At 51.2% G+C, this 26,051-nt stretch overlaps 1 protein-coding gene across 1 annotated transcript in view; it reads left to right on the top strand.

The window, feature by feature from the left end:
- Positions 1 to 26,051, top strand: part of IGSF9B (immunoglobulin superfamily member 9B) — a 164,567-nt gene that overhangs the window by 99,617 nt on the left and 38,899 nt on the right. Inside the window, exons 5-7 of the mRNA XM_061550827.1 lie at positions 14,889 to 15,006; positions 16,634 to 16,775; positions 21,678 to 21,823. Coding sequence (XP_061406811.1) covers positions 14,889 to 15,006; positions 16,634 to 16,775; positions 21,678 to 21,823 — 406 coding nt within the window. The remainder of the gene's footprint in view (positions 1 to 14,888; positions 15,007 to 16,633; positions 16,776 to 21,677; positions 21,824 to 26,051) is intronic.

Below are 26,051 nucleotides of genomic sequence, written 5' to 3'. Positions count from 1 at the left end.
TGGCCTGTCCACTGCACCATCTTAGTGGGCCACTGGCCTGCCCACTGCACCATCTTAGTGGGCCACTGGCCTGTCCACTGCACCATCTCAGTGGGCCACTAGCCTGTCAACTCCACCATCTTAGTGGGCCACTGGCCTGTCCACTGCACCATCTTAGTGGGCCACTGGCCTGTCCACTCCACCATCTTAGTAGGCCACTGGCCTGTCCACTGCACCATCTTAGTGGGCCACTGGCCTGTCCACTGCACCATCTTAGTGGGCCACTAGCCTGTCCACTCCACCATCTTAGTGGGCCACTGGCCTGTCCACTCCACCATCTTAGTGGGCCACTGGCCTGTCCACTCCACCATCTCAGTAGGCCACTAGCCTGTCCACTCCACCATCTTAGTGGGCCACTCGCCTGTCCACTCCACTATCTTAGTGGGCCACTCGCCTGTCCACTGCACCATCTTAGTGGGCCACTGGCCTGTCCACTCCACCATCTCAGTGGGCCACTGGCCTGTCCACTCCACCATCTCAGTGGGCCACTGGCCTGTTCACTCCACCATCTTAGTGGGCCACTGGCCTGTCCACTGCACCATCTTAGTAGGCCACTGGCCTTTCCACTCCACCATCTCAGTGGGCCACTGGCCTGTTCACTCCACCATCTTAGTGGGCCACTGGCCTGTCCACTCCACCATCTTAGTGGGCCACTAGCCTGTCCACTCCACCATCTCAGTGGGCCACTGGCCTGTTCACTCCACCATCTTAGTGGGCCACTAGCCTGTCCACTGCACCATCTTAGTAGGCCACTGGCCTTTTCACTCCACCATCTCAGTGGGCCACTGGCCTGTCCACTCCACCATCTTAGTGGGCCACTGGCCTGTCCACTCCACCATCTCAGTGGGCCACTGGCCTGTCCACTCCACCATCTCAGTGGGCCACTGGCCTGTCCACTCCACCATCTCAGTGGGCCACTGGCCTGCCCACTGCACCATCTTAGTGGGCCACTGGCCTGTCCACTGCACCATCTCAGTGGGCCACTAGCCTGTCAACTCCACCATCTTAGTGGGCCACTGGCCTGTCCACTGCACCATCTTAGTGGGCCACTGGCCTGTCCACTCCACCATCTTAGTAGGCCACTGGCCTGTCCACTGCACCATCTTAGTGGGCCACTGGCCTGTCCACTGCACCATCTTAGTGGGCCACTAGCCTGTCCACTCCACCATCTTAGTGGGCCACTGGCCTGTCCACTCCACCATCTTAGTGGGCCACTGGCCTGTCCACTCCACCATCTCAGTAGGCCACTAGCCTGTCCACTCCACCATCTTAGTGGGCCACTCGCCTGTCCACTCCACTATCTTAGTGGGCCACTCGCCTGTCCACTGCACCATCTTAGTGGGCCACTGGCCTGTCCACTCCACCATCTCAGTGGGCCACTGGCCTGTCCACTCCACCATCTCAGTGGGCCACTGGCCTGTCCACTCCACCATCTTAGTGGGCCACTGGCCTGTCCACTGCACCATCTTAGTAGGCCACTGGCCTTTCCACTCCACCATCTCAGTGGGCCACTGGCCTGTTCACTCCACCATCTTAGTGGGCCACTGGCCTGTCCACTCCACCATCTTAGTGGGCCACTAGCCTGTCCACTCCACCATCTCAGTGGGCCACTGGCCTGTTCACTCCACCATCTTAGTGGGCCACTAGCCTGTCCACTGCACCATCTTAGTAGGCCACTGGCCTTTTCACTCCACCATCTCAGTGGGCCACTGGCCTGTCCACTCCACCATCTTAGTGGGCCACTGGCCTGTCCACTCCACCATCTCAGTGGGCCACTGGCCTGTCCACTCCACCATCTCAGTGGGCCACTGGCCTGTCCACTCCACCATCTCAGTGGGCCACTAGCCTGTCCACTCCACCATCTCAGTGGGCCACTGGCCTGTTCACTCCACCATCTTAGTGGGCCACTAGCCTGTCCACTCCACCATCTTAGTGGGCCACTAGCCTGTCCACTCCACCATCTTAGTGGACCACTGGCCTGTCCACTCCACCATCTTAGTGGGCCACTGGCCTGTCCACTGCACCATCTTAGTGGGCCACTGGCCTGTCCACTGCACCATCTTAGTGGGCCACTGGCCTGTCCACTGCACCATCTTAGTGGGCCACTAGCCTGTCCACTCCACCATCTTAGTGGACCACTGGCCTGTCCACTCCACCATCTTAGTGGGCCACTGGCCTGTCCACTGCACCATCTTAGTGGGCCACTGGCCTGTCCACTCCACCATCTTAGTGGGCCACTAGCCTGTCCACTCCACCATCTTAGTGGACCACTGGCCTGTCCACTCCACCATCTTAGTGGGCCACTGGCCTGTCCACTGCACCATCTTAGTGGGCCACTGGCCTGTCCACTGCACCATCTTAGTGGGCCACTGGCCTGTCCACTCCACCATCTCAGTAGGCCACTGGCTTGTCCACTCCACCATCTTAATGGGCCACTGGCCTGTCCACTCCACCTTCTTAGTGGGCCACTAGCCTGTCCACTCCACCATCTTAGTGGGCCACTGGCCTGTCCACTGCACCATCTTAGTGGGTCACTGGCCTGTCTACTTCACCATCTTAGTAGGCCACTGGCCTGTCCACTCCACCATCTTAGTGGGCCACTGGCCTGTCCACTCCACCATCTCAGTAGGCCACTAGCCTGTCCACTCCACCATCTTAGTGGGCCACTCGCCTGTCCACTCCACCATCTTAGTGGGCCACTCGCCTGTCCACTGCACCATCTTAGTGGGCCACTGGCCTGTCCACTCCACCATCTCAGTGGGCCACTGGCCTGTCCACTCCACCATCTTAGTGGGCCACTGGCCTGTCCACTCCACCATCTCAGTGAGCCACTGGCCTGTCCACTCCACCATCTTAGTGGGCCACTCGCCTGTCCACTGCACCATCTTAGTGGGCCACTGGCCTGTCCACTGCACCATCTTAGTGGGCCACTCGCCTGTCCACTGCACCATCTTAGTAGGCCACTGGCCTGTCCACTCCACCATCTTAGTGGGCCACTGGCCTGTCCACTGCACCATCTCAGTGGGCCACTGGCCTGTCCACTCCACCATCTTAGTGGGCTATTGGCCTGTCCACTGCACCATCTCAGTAGGCCACTGACCTGTCCACTGCACCATCTTAGTGGGCCACTAGCCTGTCCACTGCACCATCTTAGTAGGCCACTGGCCTGTCCACTCCACCATCTTAGTGGGCCACTGGCCTGTCCACTCCACCATCTCAGTGGGCCACTGGCCTGTCCACTGCACCATTTCAGTAGGCCACTGGCCTGTCCACTGCACCATCTTAGTGGGCCACTAGCCTGTCCACTGCACCATCTTAGTGGGCCACTCGCCTGTCCACTGCACCATCTTAGTGGGCCACTGGCCTGTCCACTCCACCATCTTAGTGGGCCACTGGCCTTTCCACTCCACCATCTCACTGGGCCACTGGCCTGTCCACTGCACCATCTTAGTGGGCCACTGGCCTGTCCACTCCACCATCTTAGTGGGCCACTGGCCTGTCCACTGCACCATATTAGTAGGCCACTGGCCTTTCCACTCCACCATCTCACTGGGCCACTAGCCTGTCCACTGCATCATCTTAGTGGGCCACTGGCCTGTCCACTCCACCATCTTAGTGGGCCACTAGCCTGTCCACTCCACCATCTTAGTGGGCCACTGGCCTGTCCACTCCACCATCTTAGTGGGCCACTGGCCTGTCCACTCCACCATCTTAGTGGGCCACTGGCCTGTCCACTCCACCATCTTAGTGGGCCACTAGCCTATCCACTCCACCATCTTAGTGGGCCACTAGCCTGTCAACTCCACCATCTTAGTGGGCCACTAGCCTGTCCACTCCACCATCTTAGTGGACCACTAGCCTGTCAACTCCACCATCTTAGTGGGCCACTGGCCTGTCCACTCCACCATCGTAGTGGGCCACTGGCCTGTCCACTCCACCATCTCAGTGGGCCACTGGCCTGTCCACTCCACCATCTCAGTAGGCCACTGGCCTGTCCACTCCACCATCTTAGTGGGCCACTGGCCTGTCCACTGCACCATCTTAGTGGGCCACTGGCCTGTCCACTGCACCATCTTAGTGGGCCACTGGCCTGTCCACTGCACCATCTTAGTGGGCCACTGGCCTGTCCACTCCACCATCTTAGTGGGCCACTAGCCTGTCCACTCCACCATCTTAGTGGGCCACTGGCCTGTCCATTCCACCATCTTAGTGGGCCACTGGCCTGTCCACTGCACCATCTTAGTGGGCCACTAGCCTGTCCACTGCACCATCTTAGTGGGCCACTGGCCTGTCCACTCCACCATCTCAGTAGGCCACTGGCCTGTCCACTCCACCATCTTAGTGGGCCACTGGCCTGTCCACTGCACCATCTTAGTGGGCCACTGGCCTGTCCACTGCACCATCTTAGTGGGCCACTGGCCTGTCCACTGCACCATCTTAGTGGGCCACTGGCCTGTCCACTCCACCATCTTAGTGGGCCACTAGCCTGTCCACTCCACCATCTTAGTGGGCCACTGGCCTGTCCATTCCACCATCTTAGTGGGCCACTGGCCTGTCCACTGCACCATCTTAGTGGGCCACTAGCCTGTCCACTGCACCATCTTAGTGGGCCACTGGCCTGTCCACCCACCATCTCAGTAGGCCACTGGCCTGTCCACTCCACCATCTTAGTGGGCCACTGGCCTGTCCACTCCACCATCTTAGTGGGCCACTAGCCTGTCCACTCCACCATCTTAGTGGGCCACTGGCCTGTCCACTGCACCATCTTAGTGGGCCACTGGCCTGTCTACTTCACCATCTTAGTGGGCCACTGGCCTGTCTACTTCACCATCTTAGTGGGCCACTAGCCTGTCCACTCCACCATCTTAGTGGGCCCCTGGCCTGTCCACTGCACCATCTTAGTGGGCCACTGGCCTGTCTACTTCACCATCTTAGTGGGCCACTTGTCTGTCCACTCCACCATCTTAGTGGGCCCCTGGCCTGTCCACTGCACCATCTTAGTGGGCCACTGGCCTGTCCACTTCACCATCTCACATGTTTAAGGGAAAATAATTTATTAAAAGCCCTCTCTACACTCTGACATTTTTCTAATAATAACTGTCACTGGGTTTCCAATTTGCTTTTCTGCCTGAATAACTGCAGTTTGCTCAAGTGTAAAATCGATTGTACGCACGAAAAATTTGTACTGCTTTAAATATTTTCGTGCGGCTGAAGCACCAGCACCGCGTATCGGGCTGTCTTAACTCAATTAGCAGAGCCCAGTGCGTTGAGGGCGCGGTGAGCGAGATTCCAGGCAGGTGGCTGAGCGGTAATAATAGCTCGTTTTCGATGGGGGACCTGGTTGCGCCATAGAAACCTGGTTACAGCAAAACACGCGGACAAAACCAAGCCACAGACAACTGCACGGGGCCAGCCAGCACGAAGAATACAGCAAGGCTGGAAGAATGCACCTCCAATTACCACGGTTGACTATGTATGGTGTGAAAGAAGTTCAACATACAAATGTACACCGAGTATTGGGTGCAAAACAAATGAGAAGTGAAAGAGTTGAAATCCTGGCTGGGGAGGTTGGCTTGGCCCATCATTCATCTGCTTTGTGGAGAAGTCAACAGTGCTTGTTCTATTTAGAGGCTTCCCCCCCTGTCATATGGACGTGGAATTTCCACCACTGGCTCAGGGCCGTAAGTAAGAGATGAGCGCCGATGCCTCGATGCTTATGAGAACAGGAACTCACTCTGACTTTTCTCTGACTTGCTGTTATTTCACTCTTCATTTGTATTATGTGGTTCTTTCGGTAAAGTCACGTAGGTACAAAAAAATGAAAATAAAGTGAATAAAAAAATGATAAAAATATCACGACGTTTCGATCGCAACACAAGCAATCGTCATCAGAAGAAAAAAGAGGGGGAAAGCTGCTGAGGCAGGCTGTTTAAAATGTTAATGTAGGAGAGGTTTCCGACACCAGCAGTAGGTCTACACCAATAAAAGCATTGCACCTCGCTCCCCACACCCACACTGCTGACGGTGGAAGTGGACAAGAAAACACAAATCAAGTCATGACCCAAAGTTGTTGATGACATCTTTCCAATGATTGCTGAGCTTAAAACCGTTGTCTCGGTTGAAATTGTGTCTGTGTCTGTATATATGGATGGCTTCGTGAACGAATCTTTATTGATAGCCAGTCGGCTTGCAAAGTACCATTGTCTTAGAGAAATCAATTTCACGTGAACCAGCCGCATTAAAGTAATAATCAGCCACGGCAGAAGTATTGGTCCTGCCGTGTTTCAGATCTGCCTTATGACTTGGAACAAGACCTGGATCTTGTTTTTGTTCAGGATTTTGGAAACATCCAGGTCCGATTTAACACTGCATAAAATTTGTGACCTGATCCCATCTGTGAAGGATAAGATTCCTGACATGCAGTATCCAGTTGTCTACAAACTAAGCTGTATTTGCGGCAGCAGTTACATTGGGGAAACCTAGCGACATGTCTAGGACCGTGTTCGTGAACACCTGGCAGATCTGAAACACGGCAGGACCAATACTTCTGTCGTGGCTGATTATTACTTTAATGCGGCTGGTTCACGTGAAATTGATTTCTCTAAGACAATGGTACTTTGCAAGCCGACTGGCTATCAACAAAGATTCGTTCACGAAGCCATCCATATATACAGACACAGACACAATTTCAACGGAGATGACGGTTTTAAGCTCAGCAATCATTGGAAAGATGTCATCAACAACTTTGGGTCATGACTTGATTTGTGTTTTCTTGTCCACTTCCACCGTCAGCAGTGTGGGTGTGGGGAGCGAGGTGCAATGCTTTGATTGGTGTAGACCTACTGCTGGTGTCGGAAACCTCTCCTACATTAACATTAGCTGCCCTGCCCATCTCTAAACCTTGATAAACATCCTGCCTCAGCAGCTTCCCCCCTCTTTTTTCTCCTGATGACGATTGCTTGTGTTGCGATCGAAACGTCGTGATATTTTTATTCTTTTTGATTCACTTTATTTTTATTATGTTATTTTTTTTATCTACGTGGCTTTACCGAACGAACCATAGAATATGAATTACTGCAGTCACGAGAGTTTTAAGTCAAAATTAGTTCATTTGTACCAAAGTAGATTTTCTTTTATCCTCCGGGTCGATGTAAACGTTTTCACTGAAATCTTCGTGCGATGCTCAGATTTGGCACGATGCACGACCGTCACGGGGTGGTGACGTGGAAACGTAACCACGTGCGAGCCACGCACTTCACGTTGAGTATAACTCAGTGTCAGATTTGAACACCGCTGTCAGCCAGACTTAGCCCTTGAGTGCCGATGCTGACTGCTGCTTGCGTGCGTGTGTGTGTGCGCTGACGGAAGTTGTTGACTGGGGCGGGGGGGGAATCATTCACGGCTACGCTCGGCTTAGAGAGAGAGGCAATTCTAGATTTGAAGCTTTCGCCTCGATTCATTTCAGTGTCTAGGAATGCGTCACATCGCCAAGCTGAAACTCTGCGCTTACTTGGCCGAAATTAGATTCCCCGCATTCATTTCACGCGTCACTTGTCAATGCGAAAGCAAGGTGGAGGGTAAAGCGCAGCCCTGCAATTGGTCGCTGGCACCACCACTGATGGACGGTCTGCACGCAGTAGAGCACTAGAGAGCCCTTCTAGAGGGTATTTAGGCCTACGTTTCCACGCTGGCCCGACGTCCTGTAAAAGTGCAGGTGATGCTCACACTTGACCTCACCATACGCGACCTGTCAATCGACCTTCACCGGAGCTGCACCCATTCGCGCTGCAGGATGGACAGAGATGGTGGGGGAGGGGGGTTGCCGGGCAGGGATTTCAGAAACTTTGCATTGTTCCAACCGCCGTGCCGGGATATCAAATCGAAGTGGGCCAACTTTGTGCACTGACCACCGCACCCCACGGTGGCAGCGTCCCGTCGTCCCAACAAAACCTTCCAAGCAGACACTGAGCACGCGTTCCACATTTACCGCTGCACCATCCCCGGCATCGCGCGACGTTCAGTGTCGAGATGTTAACTACCTCGCCTGGTATGCAGGAGGTCGTGGGTCCAATCTCGACCCTGATGCCTGCTGTATATTTAGAGTTTGCGTGTCCCTCTCCCCGTGGTCGGATAGATTTTTTTTCAAGTCCTCCGGTTTTCCCCTCCACATTTAGAATCAAAATATGTATTAGAGTATTTGGCTGCTATACATTTCCATGGAATAAGCCACTTTGAGCTACGTAGCTCAGTGAGCCTTCCTTGCTCATATGAAAATCGTTTTTAGTTTAGTTTATGGGGGCAAGATCTCTCGCTCTCTATCTCGAGGGAATCTGGGATAGGACGAAGAGAGGCCGTCGCCACGGAGATCTGCCGCATGTTCTGCCAACACGTGTCCGTTCGTGCTTGCAGGGCGCAGCGTTAAACATCAATATATTTAGTCTTAGTATTCAGTTGAGCGGACCCTGATGACGTTCACTCGTCACAGTTATTGATTAGGCATTGTCAATGACTCCTTTGACGACTGCTATTGTTTATGGGAGTGTCGTTTCAGCACGGTATTTGGGGCGTTATTCGTTCCCTTTTTTGCGAGCCACTGTTATGTGTGTGTGTAGTAGCATCGTGGCTCTCGCGTGGGCCACGGTGAGTGACATTGCGTGCGCCAACTCAAGGGCGGCGCGACTCTCGGTGCGCGGCATCACGCGGGCGGGCGCGCAATCTGTGGTCCGGCTCACTGTCGTGTTCATTTACAAGCTGGCTCGCTCGCTCGCTCTCTACTGTATTCCGCACGGCACCTCCTTTGGTATTTGTCCGATGCTATAGGGAGCTATGAAGCTGCTGCTGTTGTGTAAATTAACAAACGACTGATGCAATGGGGCACGGGGGGTGGAGTTTTCGGCGAGTAAAGGGCGTCACGATACGTTTAGCTCCCTGCTGCTCTGCTGTGTCGTGCGTTGCGGCCGTCACCGTGAAGCTGCCCCCCCCCCCACTCCCCACTAATGAGCTCCTCCGGATGGTCCTCACCTGCATTGACCGAACCCGCTCGGCTCGAGCGGGCTGCTGTCACGTTGGATCTGCTCCACACGAGATGCAGCGGATTAGCACGAGCGGCGGTGGAGGCGGCGCCGGTGCCGTCAAACATCGCCATTTGCGCACCGCCGGCTTCACAGTTATTTTCCGGCGAGGGATTGTTTTTGCTGTTATTTTTAATAGAATCCGAGGGTGCTGTTGTCTCAATCATTTCTTCTGATGGATCTGGGAACAGACAGAGCAGTGGTCACACCGGGCGCACCGTGTGGCCTGAGGAGGTCTTCGTTTGTCGAGGTCGTGGAGCTAGACCTGGAAAGCTCCTGGCACCCCCCCCCACCCACCCACCCACCCCTTCCCACAGGCTGTGTCTCCACTTTCACCGAGACATCCGCCGTCAACCTCGGAGGTGCGAGAGGTGGCCGGATGGCTCAGAGGTTGGGAGTGGAACCGGTGCCACCTAGAGCCTGGGTTCGAATCCAGGCAGCTGCCCGTGCGGTTAAACCAGGCTCTCAATTTGTAGTTGAGTTCATGGTCTCAGTATGGTCACCAATGACTGCACAAAGAAACCCATCACGGTATGGAATCTTGTTCTGTGCCCAATTTGGCTGAGCTCCAGCACTGAACATCGCTATTTGTGGCATTAATTCTAAACACGCGAAATTCTCCACTTCAACGGAAGCACGATACTTTTTGTCAATCCGGTAGACCACTCCCCTTGATAATTATTGATTCATCGGTGTTGTCTTAAGGTCACTTATGTGAATAAATAATTAAATAACCCGTGATCACCTTGCGAACTTGCGTCCCCCGCGTTAGCATTTTTTCTGGGGATAAATGCCGCTCGTACACGCACGGAGCTCCTTGTCGGTTCGCTGCTGGATGAGTGCCACGAAAAATTGGAGTTTCCTCCTCGCAGATTCTGCCTGCGAGGCAGCAGACGCCACGGTAGATGGGGTCATGGAGACGAGGAGCTCTGCTGATAATAAGAAAATGCGAGAGGCTCGTTACAACGCGGCTCACGCGTAGTAGCAAAAGCCTCCGGAGGGATGCGCAACGAGCTGGGCGGCTGGTATAATAATGCTGCTGCGACGTTCTAAATGTGTTGTGCGCTCTCTCGCTCTCTTTCTCTCGCTCTCGCGCGCTACGGCCATACATCGTGGAGCCGATGGAGGCTGTGGCAGACGTGGGCAGGGGAGAGACCCCTTGCGGGTTTATGCTTTTTTGACGGATGATGAGACGGTGCGTTGTTAGGAAGTGTTGACCGATCACCAGTTGCACCATCGTTTTTTATTTATTTTTTAGGAAGCAACTGGAGCTATGTAGTTTTAAATGTAAATGTAAAACTGATATGTTTATAACTGCTTTTTGTGTTTAGCTTGTTCTCCATCCCCCACACCTCCTATGCATACAGTTGTCTGAGTACAGTGCAAAATAAGATAAACATACATACAAACATACAAACACCGTTTACCATCGCCATCGCCCCATCTTCATCACCAAGGTGATGGATGTCGTCATGAGTTCACTGCTCTCATCACCGCCGTCATCGTCACCACCGCCGGCCATCTTCACCACACTATTGTCGTCAATCACGATCTATCCAGTGCTGGATGAAATCCTCTCCAAGCCATCTCTCATGGTCCAGTGAGGTAACAATCCGCTTAGCACCGGCACGTGAGCCGATTTCATCGCTCCATCTCCACGCTGGGCGCACTCCCAGATGAGTTCCCTTCTTTGGCTGCCGCTCCATCGTTCGACTTAACCAACGGACATCGCCACTGCTTCTCGTCAGACATCCTGCCCAAGCCCATCAAATGTTTGTCACAGTCTCTGCTGCCTCGCGAGTGTGTCCCCCTCTCAGTGCAACTTCCAGCATGCACCTCTCTCTGCACTTCTCTGCACACTTTTCAGCCTTTTTGGTTCCACATTCTTTGCCAATGTCCATGGATCGTTTGGATCCGAATGCCCTCGCGGGTGATATGCGTTGGCTATCTCACTGACAAGATGAGATTTATGGGACAGATTCTGGCCGCAGAGAAACAGGAGACACTGATAATGGGGTTGTGGATAAGAGGAGCTCACTGGATTTAAAATACAGTTGAGCTCATTCAAATTAACTCCCACAAAACGCCTAACAGGTATGCACAGGTAGGCAGTTAGTGCTACTTAATATTAAACACAACGCAAAATAATAAATCGCATGACTGCAGAATATGAGTAACAAAATAAATAAACAGACAATTCGCCTCCTTCACAGATCTGTCCCTCCACGTAATTTTTTTTTATAAAAGTATTATTACAAATCCCATCAGCCGTGCGGCCTTCTGGGAATGCATCAATTCAGCCGCATTGATTCAACACAAGCAGACCCTGGACTGGTTTTCACATTCAGTGTCTCATCAGCAGAGCCAGGCTCGATCGAACCAATGCTGGTGAACTGCCAGATGTTTGATATCGGCAAGGACCATCTCTGGTGGATATGGGGGTCGTAGCTTGACTAAAAATTCTATCACACTGAAAAACGAAATAATCATTAGCATCAACGTTAGATAATTATCACGCAAGTATATGATCATTATGGCGGTATCCCGGGGTACCAAATAATACAAAATGGCCGAGGCAATTAAATGTTGTATTTCTGGGACACTATTTTTTCCAGAAGTGTACTTAACTCTGCGACTGGGGTACCAATAAATCCGAAATCAGTGCTACTCCGTGATGTCAAAACGCCAAACAGCATTAAAAAAATCCGTTATCGAAAAATTCGACGTTGAATCGTGCATCTTGCACAGCTCGTCGAGATGAGTCGATTGCCACATCTCTGACCATCAACAGACTAAAAATTACTGCATCACGGACATTACGCGAGAGCCGGGGGACTATGGTACCCACTGCACAGTTACCATGGAACCCCGGGGAACTATGATACCCTGTCTGTCTCACTGTCTGTGTACTCCCATCCTAGCAAAGCGTTGAACTGCCAAACTGTTGGGTTTACGTTTCAACAAAGTACACAAATACAACAAACTTAGCCCCCCCCCCCCCCCCGCGACAAAAACTTGCTATTTGTTTTGCCCTTGGTCTAATCTAAACGAAGACAATCATACTTTGTACAATGTACGCTGATTGTAATGATACCTTTGAAATGCGCGCCAAAGCACTGCATGGCAGATGCCCCCGGCAACGCAAAAATGACGCCTCTACAAGACGCGAAGACAAACACAACGGGAGCGGCGCTGTGGCGCGCAAAACAAACAGTGGAGGAGCAGCGAACAAACAAGGAAGGCACCTCAGCAGCACGGGCTGAGGAAACTGAATTTCAGCAAGCATGGAGACAAGGCAGAGACTGCAAAGTACTGTAGCAGCACAAGCTGAAGTAAATCCTAAACAGCGTCCATGGAGACAAGCTAGAGACTGCACAGTTACCTCTGCAGCAGCACAAGCTGAGGTTAATCCTAAACATTGTGATGTCCTAGTTCACCCCCACTACCCCAACGTGTACAGTTACTACTGTAGAGTCAGTAGATACTACTAGAGATACCGTAGATAGCTAATTTAGAGTCAGTTACTGCTATAGTCAGTAGATACCACTGTAGGGTCACTAGATACGACTGACTGTTGCATGTAGGGTGTGTTGATATATATTCCGACAAAATAAAAAATTGGGTGAGAGGGGTAAAAACTTTTTGGAGGGGTCGACAATTTTTTGAAACCTTTTAGACCAACTATTTACCCCTCCCCCCCCCCCCACTTTCTATAACTTTTTGATTCAGACCTTCTATAAAGCTATTATTGTTGACAGACAAATGGACAAACATAACGTTGGGCTTTTATGATAGCTTAGTATTTGTGTATGTATGTTATTTTTTAAAGATAATATATATTTTCCCCTGGGCAAAGCCGGGTACTTCCTGCTAGTTGAGAATAAATGTTGTGTATTTTACCTGATGCACAAATGGAAAATGTAAAACCCTCCAGTGTGTGACCGTGGTCATCCAGAACAAGAGCGTACAGTGTGAAACGACGCAGTGCCCCGATTCACAAATACGAAGGAGACATCGCAGCGATACAACTCCGCTGCTCCTGACGCAGGTTGTCTGGCTTCACCACCTGAATGTGACATTGTAGTTGTTGCTTTGCATCTACATCAGCAGCCGTACGGAAGAAGAAGTTTGTATTATCATAGGTTTGTGTCGAACGAGGTCCCATATTTTACAGAGAGGGCACTTACCTATGAACAAACTGCAGTGCCCAACAGAACACAGGTAGCTCCGTGGGGAGTAAGGGCCGAGGAGCTCCTAGGGGGGCAGCTCGTGCAGGTGTATTTTTAACGGATGATGATATAGCGTATTTTTAGCAAGTGATGACACAGTAAAATGATGACATCACCATTCATCATTGTAGCACTCTCGGTACCGGCTTCTTGTGATGGTTTATCAGCGCCGGGCTGGCAGGAATATATTTATTATGAGCTTAACACAAAGACACCTGTGTGCTACATACAGCATAGCATAGCAACAACACCAGTCGATAAATATTGCAAAATTGTGGGAAACTGATGTCGCGACGATCTGAACTTTCCAAAACGTGACATTGCATCGAATCGCGACTAGTCCGGTGACCAAGGGGAAGAGAAGACCTCGAAGGGCAGATGGTGAGAGACTCTTAGAGTGGCGCTCTGGGTCGTCTCGGCGTGTCTCTGTATGCGACTACAGGGTTACGAAAGTCTCGGACCAGATGGGAGGGAACTGTTAGGGCAGCTCTATGGGTCTTTGTGTGAGACTATGCGTCTCTGTGTGTATCTGTGTGACTATGTGTTCCCGTAGGATTCTGTAGATCTCCATGTGAGACCCTGGGTCTCTATGGGAGTTTCAGAGCAGATAGGGAGGAGACTGTTAGGGCAGCTCTATGTTAGGGCAGTCCTATGCACAGCGATCATCGACCCCCCCCCCCCCCCTACTGGCACACTCATGCCCCAGGTCATTACTTGGCGATCATCAGGGAACCCGCAGTGGCCAGCGTGAAGCACGGTCACCATCTGAGGCCCACCCCGATGGTGAGGGGTGAGGCTACTTCCTCTGCCCAATATTGAGACGCCCGTTGGATGACGCCATCGACCATTTTATTTATTTCACTACTTAGTGGAGGTTAAATTTCGATTGGAAACTTTCGTGACTGCAGGGATTCATCTTCTTGGTCCTTTCGGTAAAGTCACGTAGAAGGAAAATATTAAAATAATAAAAATGAAACATAATAAAATAATTCTCACGATGTTTCGGCCACAACGCAAGCAGACTCTGTCTTCTCGACAGACCTGTTCTCCAATGAAGACGGCTGCTTGCGTTGTGGCCGAAACGTCGTGACAATTATTTTATAATGTTTTATTTTTTATTATTTTATTATTTTCCTTATACGTGACTTTTCCGAAAGAACCAAGAAGATATTTCACTACTGTTGTAGAAAATTGTAAATGGGTAAATAATCGCACTTGACACATTTAATTTCAGGTGCATTGGACCTGGCGCAAAAGCAACTTAATTTAAAATGCGCAAAATGTTGTTTTCCCCCAAAAATAGTCAAAATAACCTTAATGAATTGACACGCACGGCATGGGGCAGTCCTCATCCATCACTAGATTGGCAAGAGGGCTGTACACAGTGTTAAGCGTTGGTAGTGTCTGTCACTGAAGAACGCGATTTTCCGGACTGAACTCACGATTGGAGCCACTTAATCGGTCGGCGACTCCTCCCGGTTCTCTTGACTTCTGGCCCGGTTAAGCAAAAAAATGAACAAAACTTGAATTGTGTGTGTGTCGCGGTCAGGTGCTCAACGGCAAATTGACCATTCCCAACGCCGATCGCTCCGACAATGGAATCTACGCCTGCTGGGCTTCCAGCAACCAAGGAGAGTCGATCCACATCACCCGCCTTCTGGTGCAAGGTGCAGTATATTACGCACGTGCGTGTTTGTGTAGCAGTTGCTTTGATCCGCGAGACATTTCCTCAAAAATGTCTCATTAGTACCACCCAGCGTGCGCTGCACATGCTACGAAAGGATTTTCTGGAAAGCATTTCATCGCTAGAGCACATGCCTATGATAGCAAAAGAGGTGTGGAAGGCCTTTATGAGAATAGTTTGCTAAAATGGTGGCAAAATAGTACGTGGTTTCAAATATGTACACAATGGTGAAAAAGCAATAGGGAGCGTGTCTATAGAGGACAGTGCGTACACAAAGCTGTCTGCTCATGGTGAACACTGCTGCCCGTAGTGGACATCGGTCACTGAACACGTTTGTCACCCCGACTGGTGCCGACCATCCCCTTGGCCCATAGGCTACTTGTATCACCGCGGTGGCGAGGAGACGTTAACTACCACACAATCTCCGTGGTCGTGTAGATTTTTTACTCAGTTTATATCCCTCCACACTTAGGATCAACGTCACGTGTTTAGAGTGTGTGGCCGCTACACATTTCCACGTGATAAGCCACTTCGTTGAGCTATCATTTGTGGCATGGTCACTTCTGAAAAAGAGCCATATAGCAGCTCATTGGGCCTTACCTGGTAAAATAAAAAATAGTTTTCTTTCTTTAGTTTTATGTCTGGGTCCTGGTTTGTAGGTTTCCTTTCAATCTCCTCATAGGCCAGTGCTCTGAGTGATGCCGTAGTGTCATGGCATGATTCAAACACGAGAACGTTTGTGATGGAACATGTACGATGCTGATGATGTATGTATTATATGTTGACACTTCTTTCGCACCATACGTAGCCAACTGTACTGTGCAGTGCACTTTGGGCCGCATGAAAGAAGCGAGTGTGGAGGTCGTAGGATAAACGTTCACTCAGCAGTTGAACACATTTAGCCATTGTCTTATATATTTTTTTATTTAGTTGTATTGTTATTAAAGAACCCAGAAAAAAACGTTGATTCCTAAGAGGGGGAAAACGGCAAGTAACGCGTAACAAACCCGGAGCGATACACCCTCAAAATTATGGACAGACCGGGGGCATCCAGGCTCGCTGCCCTAATCGCGGTAGGGGTAACGATCGAGACCAGGGTATTTATATGAAAGGGAAGAAAGAGGAGGGGTGAATCGTGTAACAAAACAGAATCAGAGCTAAAATAACATCAATGTGATGTCCAAGTTTGTCATTCTTGTTTTCTCCCTGGAGCAGCGATTGTTGTGCATTAACAGAGTTGGTGTAGTCTCCAGAGTTCCATACCTTCTCCCCGGCCCCCAATGTTCCAGCTATTCATGTTTAGGGTTCCACAGGGAAGGGGGACTCATTTTGCCATTTTAATAACGTGAGTAGAAGAGCTGAGCGGGCAACAACGAGCGGGCCAAACGGGGCTGCAGCGATGCGCTCTTGTGTTGCGTTTGTTTCTGGTGGTAATTGTGTTGCGTTTGTGTCTGTAGAATAATTGTGTTGCATTTGTGTCTGGTGATAATTATTTTACGTTTGTGTCTGGTGGTAATTGTGTTTGTGTTGGGTGGCAATTGTATTACTTCGTGTAGGGTGGTAATTGTGTTGGGTGGTAATCTCCGTGTTCTCTCTCTCCCCCCGTGAAGGTTCTCCTGTGATCGTTCTGCCTCCCCGGAACGTAACGGCCAACATTACCCAGCATGCACTGTTCTCCTGCCGTGCCGAGGCCTACCCGTCCAACGTCACATACTCGTGGTTCAAGGCCGACAAGAACGTTCACGCTGTCAGGTGACAACAATAACAACGACGATGCCGTGTGCGTTGTGTCCGTCACGAAATAGGCGTCGCTTAGATCGGCACACCCGGCTGGGCTGGGTGAGAGAGGGGCTGCCTCCCGGGACAGGCATCGGAGCGATCTCCACAAGTCTGGTGACCAAGGAGAAGAAGAGACTTCCAAGGGCAGATGGTGGGAGACTGTTAGAGCGATGCTATGGGTCTCTGTGCGTCTCTGGCTGAGACTACAAGATACTATACGATTCTGTAGGTCTCCATGTGAGACCCTGGGTCTCTGTGCGAGTCTCAGAGCAGGTGGGGGGAGACTTAGGGCAGCTCTATGGTTCTCTGTGTGAGACTATGGGTATCTGTGTGTCTGTGTGACGATTTGTTCCTATTTGATTTTCTAGGTCTCCATGTGAGACCCTGGGTCTGTGTGAGTCTCAGAGCAGGTGGGGGGAGACGGTGAGGGCAGATAGTGGAGGTCGCTGCATCTCTACCGTGCAGCAGGAGCAGCTGTGGGGTCTGGTGGAGGGTGCAGAGCGTGAGTAGTGAGAGGGTGTGGTGGGATGCACTGCGTACACCTCACTTGGCAAATGACATGGGACCAGCCAGGTGGCTCAATGGAAAAAAGCGAGCAGCTCACATTTGGAAGGTTGTGAGTTGAAATCCTGGTTGATAAAATTAGTGCCACCTTTTGGGGGGAACGTTTAAGAGACTTGGCCCCTGCCATAGAAGTGTGTAATTTTCACCATTGTCTCGAGACTGTCATTGGGAGATGAAAATCACAGCCAAGCTCAGTTAAGCAGGAAATTACTTTGACATTTTCATGCAATTGTGCAAAATTTTCTCTCCACAAAAAGGAACTTTAGTATCAATTCCACAAGAATGTCTGCATGCAAATTGCCAAAAGGGCAGGGCCTAGGTTCAGCAAAATTATTCTATGACCATTTAAAACTAGACTGAAAACGAATTTCCTAGATGGAAAACTCATTATTTTAGAACTAGTTTTTTTGTCTAGTTTATTGTCCTTCTCCTGCACCTCCGGTTAGCGCGGTTGCCTACGTACAGTGTGAAAGAAGTTCAACATACATACATACACACCCAGTGTCCAGTCACAACACAGGGTGACCAGGAGGGGTGGAGGTTTTAAGGGTAAAGGCACAGCCCTGCGATTACTTTCTCACGCCACTGCTGGCGGAAGGGCCTCTACTGGAGGGAACTCTGGAGAGGGCTCTGTCGCGTTGGGAGCTGAGTGGTGGTGAAGTCGCTGCCAGGAATCTCGATTATTCTATCGGAGGTTCCCGCGAGAAAAAAATTCAAATCGCTTCAATGGGAATCTGCTTTAGGCTGCTATCCAGTGGCTACCCTTGGAATTACCTCTGGATTTCTCTCGAGTGGGAGATTCGTGAATCGCTATGTATGTGTAGTGTCGTGCGTCTCCTCTTCGTTCTCTTGCTCGAGGCTTGTGTGTATGTGTGTGGCGTGCGTCGCACACACACTCAGAGACGAGGTGGTTGCAGGAGGCACCGTCCTCCCCTTTTATTTGTTGTTGAGTTCACGCCACCACTCGGGCCCCCTCTCTCTCACTACCACGCTGCCGGACGACCTGTCCCAGACGCGACCCTGTCCGCGTTGCACCGACGGTGTCGACCGGGACAGCCGACTCCTGTCCGGCCGTGCAATGATCGGGCGAAGGCGGCAGCGACGACGAGACGAGTTAATCCCAAAACCGGCGGCCCGGAGCTCTCGCTCTCCGCTGCTGATATTCCCCTCGGCGCCGCTTGGCTCCACCCTAGCCGCACCTCTCTTCTTGAACCCACCAGAGGGTTCCAGGGGCTTCCCCAAGAGGTCTACCGTGACCCTTGCCCCAGTTCCTCTGCCCTGCCCGCACACCCGCGTATTTGCTCAGTGGCGTGTGCGCTAAGTGCCCACCTGCAGTTGCAGCTGCTGTACAACAGTCAGCGCTATGTCACTACATATGTACATTATGTATGTTGAACTTCTTTTGCACTGTACGTAGCCAACTGCGCTAATCGGAAGTGCGAAGAAAGGACAACAAACTAAACACAAAAACCCGTTCTAAAGAAATGAGTGTCCAATCTAGATGATTTTAAAGTGCAAATCTCCAGTGGCTTCCTAATATCAGAAGGAAGAGCGTTCCAGACGGCCGCAGAAGCGCATCTGAAAGCACGCGTTGTGGTGACCACCGTCTTTGTTCGATGGTTCGCCAAAAGCCGCTTCTGCGTGGAACATCGGAGTGCACGTGATGATGGTCTATGCTTCTTGACGAGATCAGCGAGGTATTGTGGTTCATTTGTGGCAAGCATTGTGTAATAAGTGAGACCTTATAAGCATGGAGACTATTGAAACGAAGCACAAATACCAAAAAACCATGCGGCCAGCAATAAACAGCACTCTTGAAGGTATAATAGATTAGAGTTCATACACTATGTGACTTGAGCAAGGTTACAAGGTCCTGGGAAAGGAGACGGTGGGAGGGAATTCCAAAGTGGAGCGGTGCCATGACTGTCAGTGTCGTGAGTGGGTGGGTTGATGGGTGAGTCAGTGGGTGAGTGATTTTGTGCATGAGTGCATGAGTGAGTGAGTGGGAGAGTTGAGGAGTGAGTCAGTGGGTGAGTGATTTTGTGCATGAGTGCATGAGTGAGTGAGTGGGAGAGTTGATGAGTGAGTCAGTGGGTGAGTGATTTTGTGCATGAGTGCATGAGTGAGTGAGTGGGAGAGTTGATGAGTGAGTCAGTGGGTGAGTGATTTTGTGCATGAGTCCATGAGTGAGTGAGTGGGAGAGTTGATGGGTGAGTCAGTGGGTGAGTGATTTTGTGCATGAGTGCATGAGTGAGTGAGTGGGAGAGTTGATGAGTGAGTCAGTGGGTGAGTGATTTTGTGCATGAGTGCATGAGTGAGTGAGTGGGAGAGTTGATGGGTGAGTCAGTGGGTGAGTGATTTTGTGCATGAGTGCATGAGTGAGTGAGTGGGAGAGTTGATGAGTGAGTCAGTGGGTGAGTGATTTTGTGCATGAGTGCATGAGTGAGTGAGTGGGAGAGTTGATGAGTAAGTCAGTGGGTGAGTGATTTTGTGCATGAGTGCATGAGTGAGTGAGTGGGAGAGTTGATGAGTGAGTCAGTGGGTGAGTGATTTTGTGCATGAGTGCATGAGTGAGTGAGTGGGAGAGTTGATGAGTGAGTCAGTGGGTGAGTGATTTTGTGCATGAGTGCATGAGTGAGTGAGTGGGAGAGTTGATGAGTGAGTCAGTGGGTGAGTGATTTTGTGCATGAGTGCATGAGTGAGTGAGTGGGAGAGTTGATGAGTGAGTCAGTGGGTGAGTGATTTTGTGCATGAGTGCATGAGTGAGTGAGTGGGAGAGTTGATGAGTGAGTCAGTGGGTGAGTGATTTTGTGCATGAGTGCATGAGTGAGTGAGTGGGAGAGTTGATGGGTGAGTCAGTGGGTGAGTGATTTTGTGCATGAGTGCATGAGTGAGTGAGTGGGAGATTTGATGGGTGAGTCAGTGGGTGAGTGATTTTGTGCATGAGTGCATGAGTGAGTGAGTGGGAGAGTTGATGGGTGAGTCAGTGGGTGAGTGATTTTGTGCATGAGTGCATGAGTGAGTGAGTGGGAGAGTTGATGGGTGAGTCAGTGGGTGAGTGATTTTGTGCATGAGTGCATGAGTGAGTGAGTGGGAGAGTTGATGGGTGAGTCAGTGGGTGAGTGATTTTGTGCATGAGTGCATGAGTGAGTGAGTGGGAGAGTTGATGGGTGAGTCAGTGGGTGAGTGATTTTGTGCATGAGTGCATGAGTGAGTGAGTGGGAGAGTTGATGAGTGAGTCAGTGGGTGAGTGATTTTGTGCATGAGTGCATGAGTGAGTGAGTGGGAGAGTTGATGGGTGAGTCAGTGGGTGAGTGATTTTGTGCATGAGTGCATGAGTGAGTGAGTGGGAGAGTTGATGGGTGAGTCAGTGGGTGAGTGATTTTGTGCATGAGTGCATGAGTGAGTGAGTGGGAGAGTTGATGGGTGAGTCAGTGGGTGAGTGATTTTGTGCATGAGTGCATGAGTGAGTGAGTGGGAGAGTTGATGGGTGAGTCAGTGGGTGAGTGATTTTGTGCATGAGTGCATGAGTGAGTGAGTGGGAGAGTTGATGAGTGAGTCAGTGGGTGAGTGATTTTGTGCATGAGTGCATGAGTGAGTGAGTGGGAGAGTTGTTGTGACCCCCAGTGTGGCAGTCAAGCATAGTGCAGATTACATGGAACTGTCAGTCTCATAGACTGAGTCCTTGAGACGGATGCAGGAATTGACGAGCGAAGTTCACGGTGAGTGCATGAGTGAGTGTGTGAGTTATTGGGTGAGTGTGTGTGTATCAGTGAGTGTGAAAGTGAGTCAGTGGATGAGCGAGTGTCGGGGAGTGGGTGAGTGAGTGGGTGGGTGAGTGAGTGAGTTGTAACCTGCAGCGTGGTGGTTGAATGCACTGTGGAAGAGACAAAGCAGTCCGTTCAAACGAACCCTCAACATGGGAGGAGGAATCAAAGAGTTAAGTTCGTGGAGAGAGTGGTGGTAGGGACAGGACAGCGATAGCCACGATGGACCCCTACGCATCTCCCTGGAGCCCTGCACACTCGACGCTCCGCTGGCGAGGCCATGCAGGTTGTCTGTGCGGGGGGGAGCGGTGGCAAGGAGTCGATTTCCGCTAACCGCTAACAACGGTGACGAATATCCGAACCGGTCCTGCTGCGGCTCCCTCTAGGACGACTTGGCCTTAAACGAGTACCCAGTGCGGTGGTGTGTAAAATATTGGACGGGCGTTGTTCCGGCCACACTAGCCCCTCGGTGCTCGCTAACAGCACGTGACCCCAACAGGCAGAATAGGTTACACGAGGGATCTTTGCCTTTGTGCGCCGCCAGTGGGCTGGAGGGGCGTGTGCGGGTGCTGCTGGACGGGAGCCTGCTCATCTACCGCGCCAGCCCAAACGACGCGGGGGCCTACTCCTGCGTGGCGAGCAATGGCCTGGGCAACGCCGCCACCGCCTCGGCGCACCTCACCATCCACTGTGAGCCACCACACTGCACCGTACCACACCACACCGCACTGTACCACACCACACCGTACCACACCACACCGCATCGTACCACACCGTGCCACACTACACCGTACCACACCACGCCGAATCACGCGCCACTGCACCATGCCACTAAAGTACACCGAGCCATAGCCAGACGTGTCGGCGTCCCGGACAACAACATGCTGCCCACTCCTCTCCCGAGCTCACCACACAGTTGAGCCTGCCCCCCCCTCCCCACCCACCCCACCGCTGTGGCGGCACCTGAGGGTTTAGCAGCACTCGGCAGATTCTGCCACGAACGTTCACCGATCGGGTTACAGAATTCCATGGTAAACATACCCCTGTCTACTCTCTGGTGGATAAAGGCCTCCCCACGCCATGTCGATCATTGAGCTTGTTTGACCATACTTCAATGCTGGTCAGTGTGGTTGGTGATGGGGGGGGGGGGCAAGACCCGTTCAGATATCTCTCGCCACTGATGTTCGCTGTCGCCAAGACTCAAACTCAGGTGTTGGCAGGTACAGAGTGTTTGCCACTGTGGCGTCGCCCCATCCAATTACGATGATTGTATATGGGTAGTGAGTCCAAATGAGTCGCAGACATTGTCTTGGGAGCAACACTTTATTCAATAAATCAACGTAACATAACACAACCTACACTTGAGTGTTGAATGCTCATCTCGCCATGCTACGGCAGAACTAGACACGGTTCGCTATCCCGGCCCAGACCACAATCTGAGTCCCGGACCGCGTGGCTAGAGGCTCCTTTTGCCCGACGTGGATCTTCATCACCAGCAACACGAAGAACCCCGAGCCCCTCACGGGGCCCCGTTATATCGGCCCGGGCTGGCTCCGCCCCTCGCCCCACCCACCTTCTAGATCTCTCGAACTCTTTCCCGAAGGCTCCCCGAGAGCTCTTTTATACCACGTGACCGCCCAGCGGCCCCTGTCCGGTCCACCGGTGGCCCTCCTCCAATATCATCCAGTCACGTGTCGGCAGGTCAACCAGCGTATCATGCCCCAACGTAACCCTGGCTGACACTCCCTCTCACTCCCTCACCGAAAGCCCGCACCGCGCATTGTACGTGGTGCCTCCGCGCTGACCAGCGCTCACCCAAGCCCTGCTAGGGCTGGTACTACACCCACTAAGCAGGCTACACATAATGCCAACACATTATCTGCCATGGATTTGCAATCCCGGCACCACACAGTGAAAATCACAGTCACTACATCTGCATACGAATGCTAGGAATTATTTTTCCCGTGGAACCGAGTCCGCATCAAGCGAGCGGTGAGCAGATTGTACTCATTGCTTGCCATGGGACTCGAACAAATTCGCGGTTCACGCACAGCAGCAACGGCTGTGCCCCACGGAGCATGCTGCATGAAGCGGATGCTCTGGTTTGCACTCGCCGTCCGGTTCTGCACCCCGAAAAATATTTTGCCTCTGCACAAAATGAAACCGCCCACAATGCATTTCTTGTTATTAACGGTGACAGGAACGTGTTAGGTGGCGGCGGGGGCAGCTTGCAGGACGCCTTCATCCAGCAGTGGACATGAACGTGGCTGTTGATGACGATGATGAATGGCGACAAGAGGAATGACCACCGCTTGATTCGTAAAGCCATGACATTCTCGATCTCTCCCCTTGCCCCCTCCCCACGCGATGCCCCCGAGGGATTGCTTTGCGAGCAGCACCGCCGCAACAGAGCCCTCACCATTCGTGCTCAGTCCTGGTCGCTGGTCAACTCCACCACCACCATCATCATCACCACTCTCTGGGGGGCTGATAAAATAGGTACCGCTTTGTGGGAAGCTGACTGCGGTTGTCCAGTGGAGAGACTGGCTTTCACACTGGCTCATAGATGAGTGCTGCCCAATGCCTGTTTAGTGAAACTAAATACTATTAAAACTATAAATATTTTTTATTTTACCAGGTAATACCAACTGAGCTGTATAGCTCAAATAATACCTCAATGAAGTGGCTTATCATCATGTGGAAATTTATAGCAGCAGCCAAATATTCTGAACGTGTGATGTGGAGGGGAAAACCAGAAGACCCGGAGAAAAATCCACGCGACCACGGGGAGAGAGACGTGCAAACTTCACATATACAGGCGTGAGGGTCAGGATCGAACCCACGACCTCCTGTATACCAGGCAAGGTAGTTAACATCTCACAACCACGGCGACCCAGTTAAACTAAACTAAATTATGTTTTATTTTACCAGGTATGTAACTCTTTTTCAGAAGCGACCTGGTCACAAATTATAGTTCAACGAAGTGGCCTATCATGTGGACATTTATAGGAGTCAAATACTCTAAACGCGTGATGTTTATTCTAAATGTGGAAGGAAAACACTTGTGGACTGGAGAAGAATCCACAAGACCACGGAGAGAACATGCAAACTCGAAATATGCAGGCGTCAGGATCGAGATCGAGTAAACAGATTTCCACTTCGGCGGCCCAGTTAGGGAAATGCTTCCCGTTTAGCAGGTCGTCGGGGCCACTGCGTGAGGAATGACGGTGATATTTTAATTGGTGTTATTGAAGGAGGTGGGAGAATACAAGGTGATACATTTATAGATACCCCACTAAAATGGTAGGAAGGCACGGGGAGACCAGTGTGTTACAAAGCCTCTACACGTCTCACAAATCTGAACTCATTCAATCTTTGGACACTTTCGTGATTAACCTTGCCCAGCTTAAACGGTATGTTTTATTTTACAACATTGAATCATTCATAGGTTGAGGTAATTTATATCTAAGCAAGAAGGCAATTAGAAAGCAGTGAGGTGTCTACAAACGGATCACCCTGTTAACATCTCACCACCGCGAGGTGCCGCGGTGGTGAGATGTTAACTACCTCTCCTGGTATGCAAGAGGTCGTCGGTTCGACCCCTAAAAGGATGCCTGCTGTATATTTGGGTTTGCATGTTCTCCCCATGGTCGCGTGACTTTTTCTTCGGGTCCTCCTGTTTTTCCCTCCACATTTAGACAACAACATACATTTAGTGTTTTGCTGCTATAAATTTCCACATGATAAGCCAGTTCATTGGACTATCATTTGTGGCTAGGTCGCTTCTGACAAAGAGGAATATAGCTCAGTGGGCCTTTCCTGGTGAAATATAAAGTTTAGTTTACATAGTCTAGTTTTATTTTATATCGGGTGTATTCACCGGTCAAGTGACTCAGTGGTAGAGTGAGCGCCTCGAAATCCTAAAGCTCAAACATCCTTGTTGGGGGGTGACTCAGCCTATCATTCCACCGGGTCGATAAAATACGTACCATGTTGTGGAAAGCCAAAAATAGTCGCCATACGGACAACTGCGACCCTGCCATAGAAATGTGGAGATTCCTCCGCTGCAAACAGGATGAGCAACACCTCAATGCTCAAGTGAGCAGGATATCACTTTGACTTTTTGCTTCTGAGCTGGATCATTGACATTTTAATTTCAATGCTACAGGCATGGATGAACAGCGCTGATGAGAGAAGCCAGCCAGTAACTCCCACCCAGGGGATAAACATTGTCGAAATAGCACGCGGACTATCGCGTGATACTCGTGACAGCATTTGTCATACAGACACTGATGCCTGTGGTGGATTCGGCGCATGAATGCACTGCAGCACAGCAGTGAGCGAGAGGCGGTTGCGATTTGGGTAGGCCTTCATCCAGCAGTGGATTAACCACGGATTGATGCATCGGTGCCCAAGAGTAATGAAAAACGCGCTTCCTCGACACTGACCATTACTGACGCGCTGGCACATGCATCTTCCTTGCTGGGAGTGTGGTTCTGACCCCGTGTCCACGGCAATCGGCCTGTGTCCGAATCACGGTGGCAATCCGGCATGCGTCCCACGGTGATGGCAATTCGGTTGAAAACAAGAGACAGCCTCTTCGGTTCTCGGGGAAGGCTCTTTGCTAATAGTTGTGGTCTCCCGATCAAAGGTGTCCACGTTGATAATGCAGATTCAAGACTTGATTAGGAAAGAGTGCGGGTCCTTTCAGCGGCAGAAGGCATTGGAGGCAGCGGCGCTGTTTGAAGCTTAAACGTTGGAGAGAGAACAAATAAACGCTCGACCGGGTTACATGTGGTTCAGCAACATGGCCATTATCAACAACAAGATAAAGAAAACGGAACAACAACTGTCGAGGGCACACCACATTGTGGAGAGACGCACGCTTGGAATTGCAATGAGAGATGGAGAGAGGAGC

The sequence above is a fragment of the Lethenteron reissneri genome, chromosome 13, assembly GCF_015708825.2.
Source record: "Lethenteron reissneri isolate LAM-NWPU_2019-01 chromosome 13, ASM1570882v1, whole genome shotgun sequence".
In the NCBI taxonomy this organism is placed as follows: Eukaryota; Metazoa; Chordata; class Hyperoartia; order Petromyzontiformes; family Petromyzontidae; genus Lethenteron; species Lethenteron reissneri.
The sequence above is the reverse complement of the archived record's forward strand: the minus strand, read 5'-3'. Positions and strand labels throughout refer to the sequence as shown.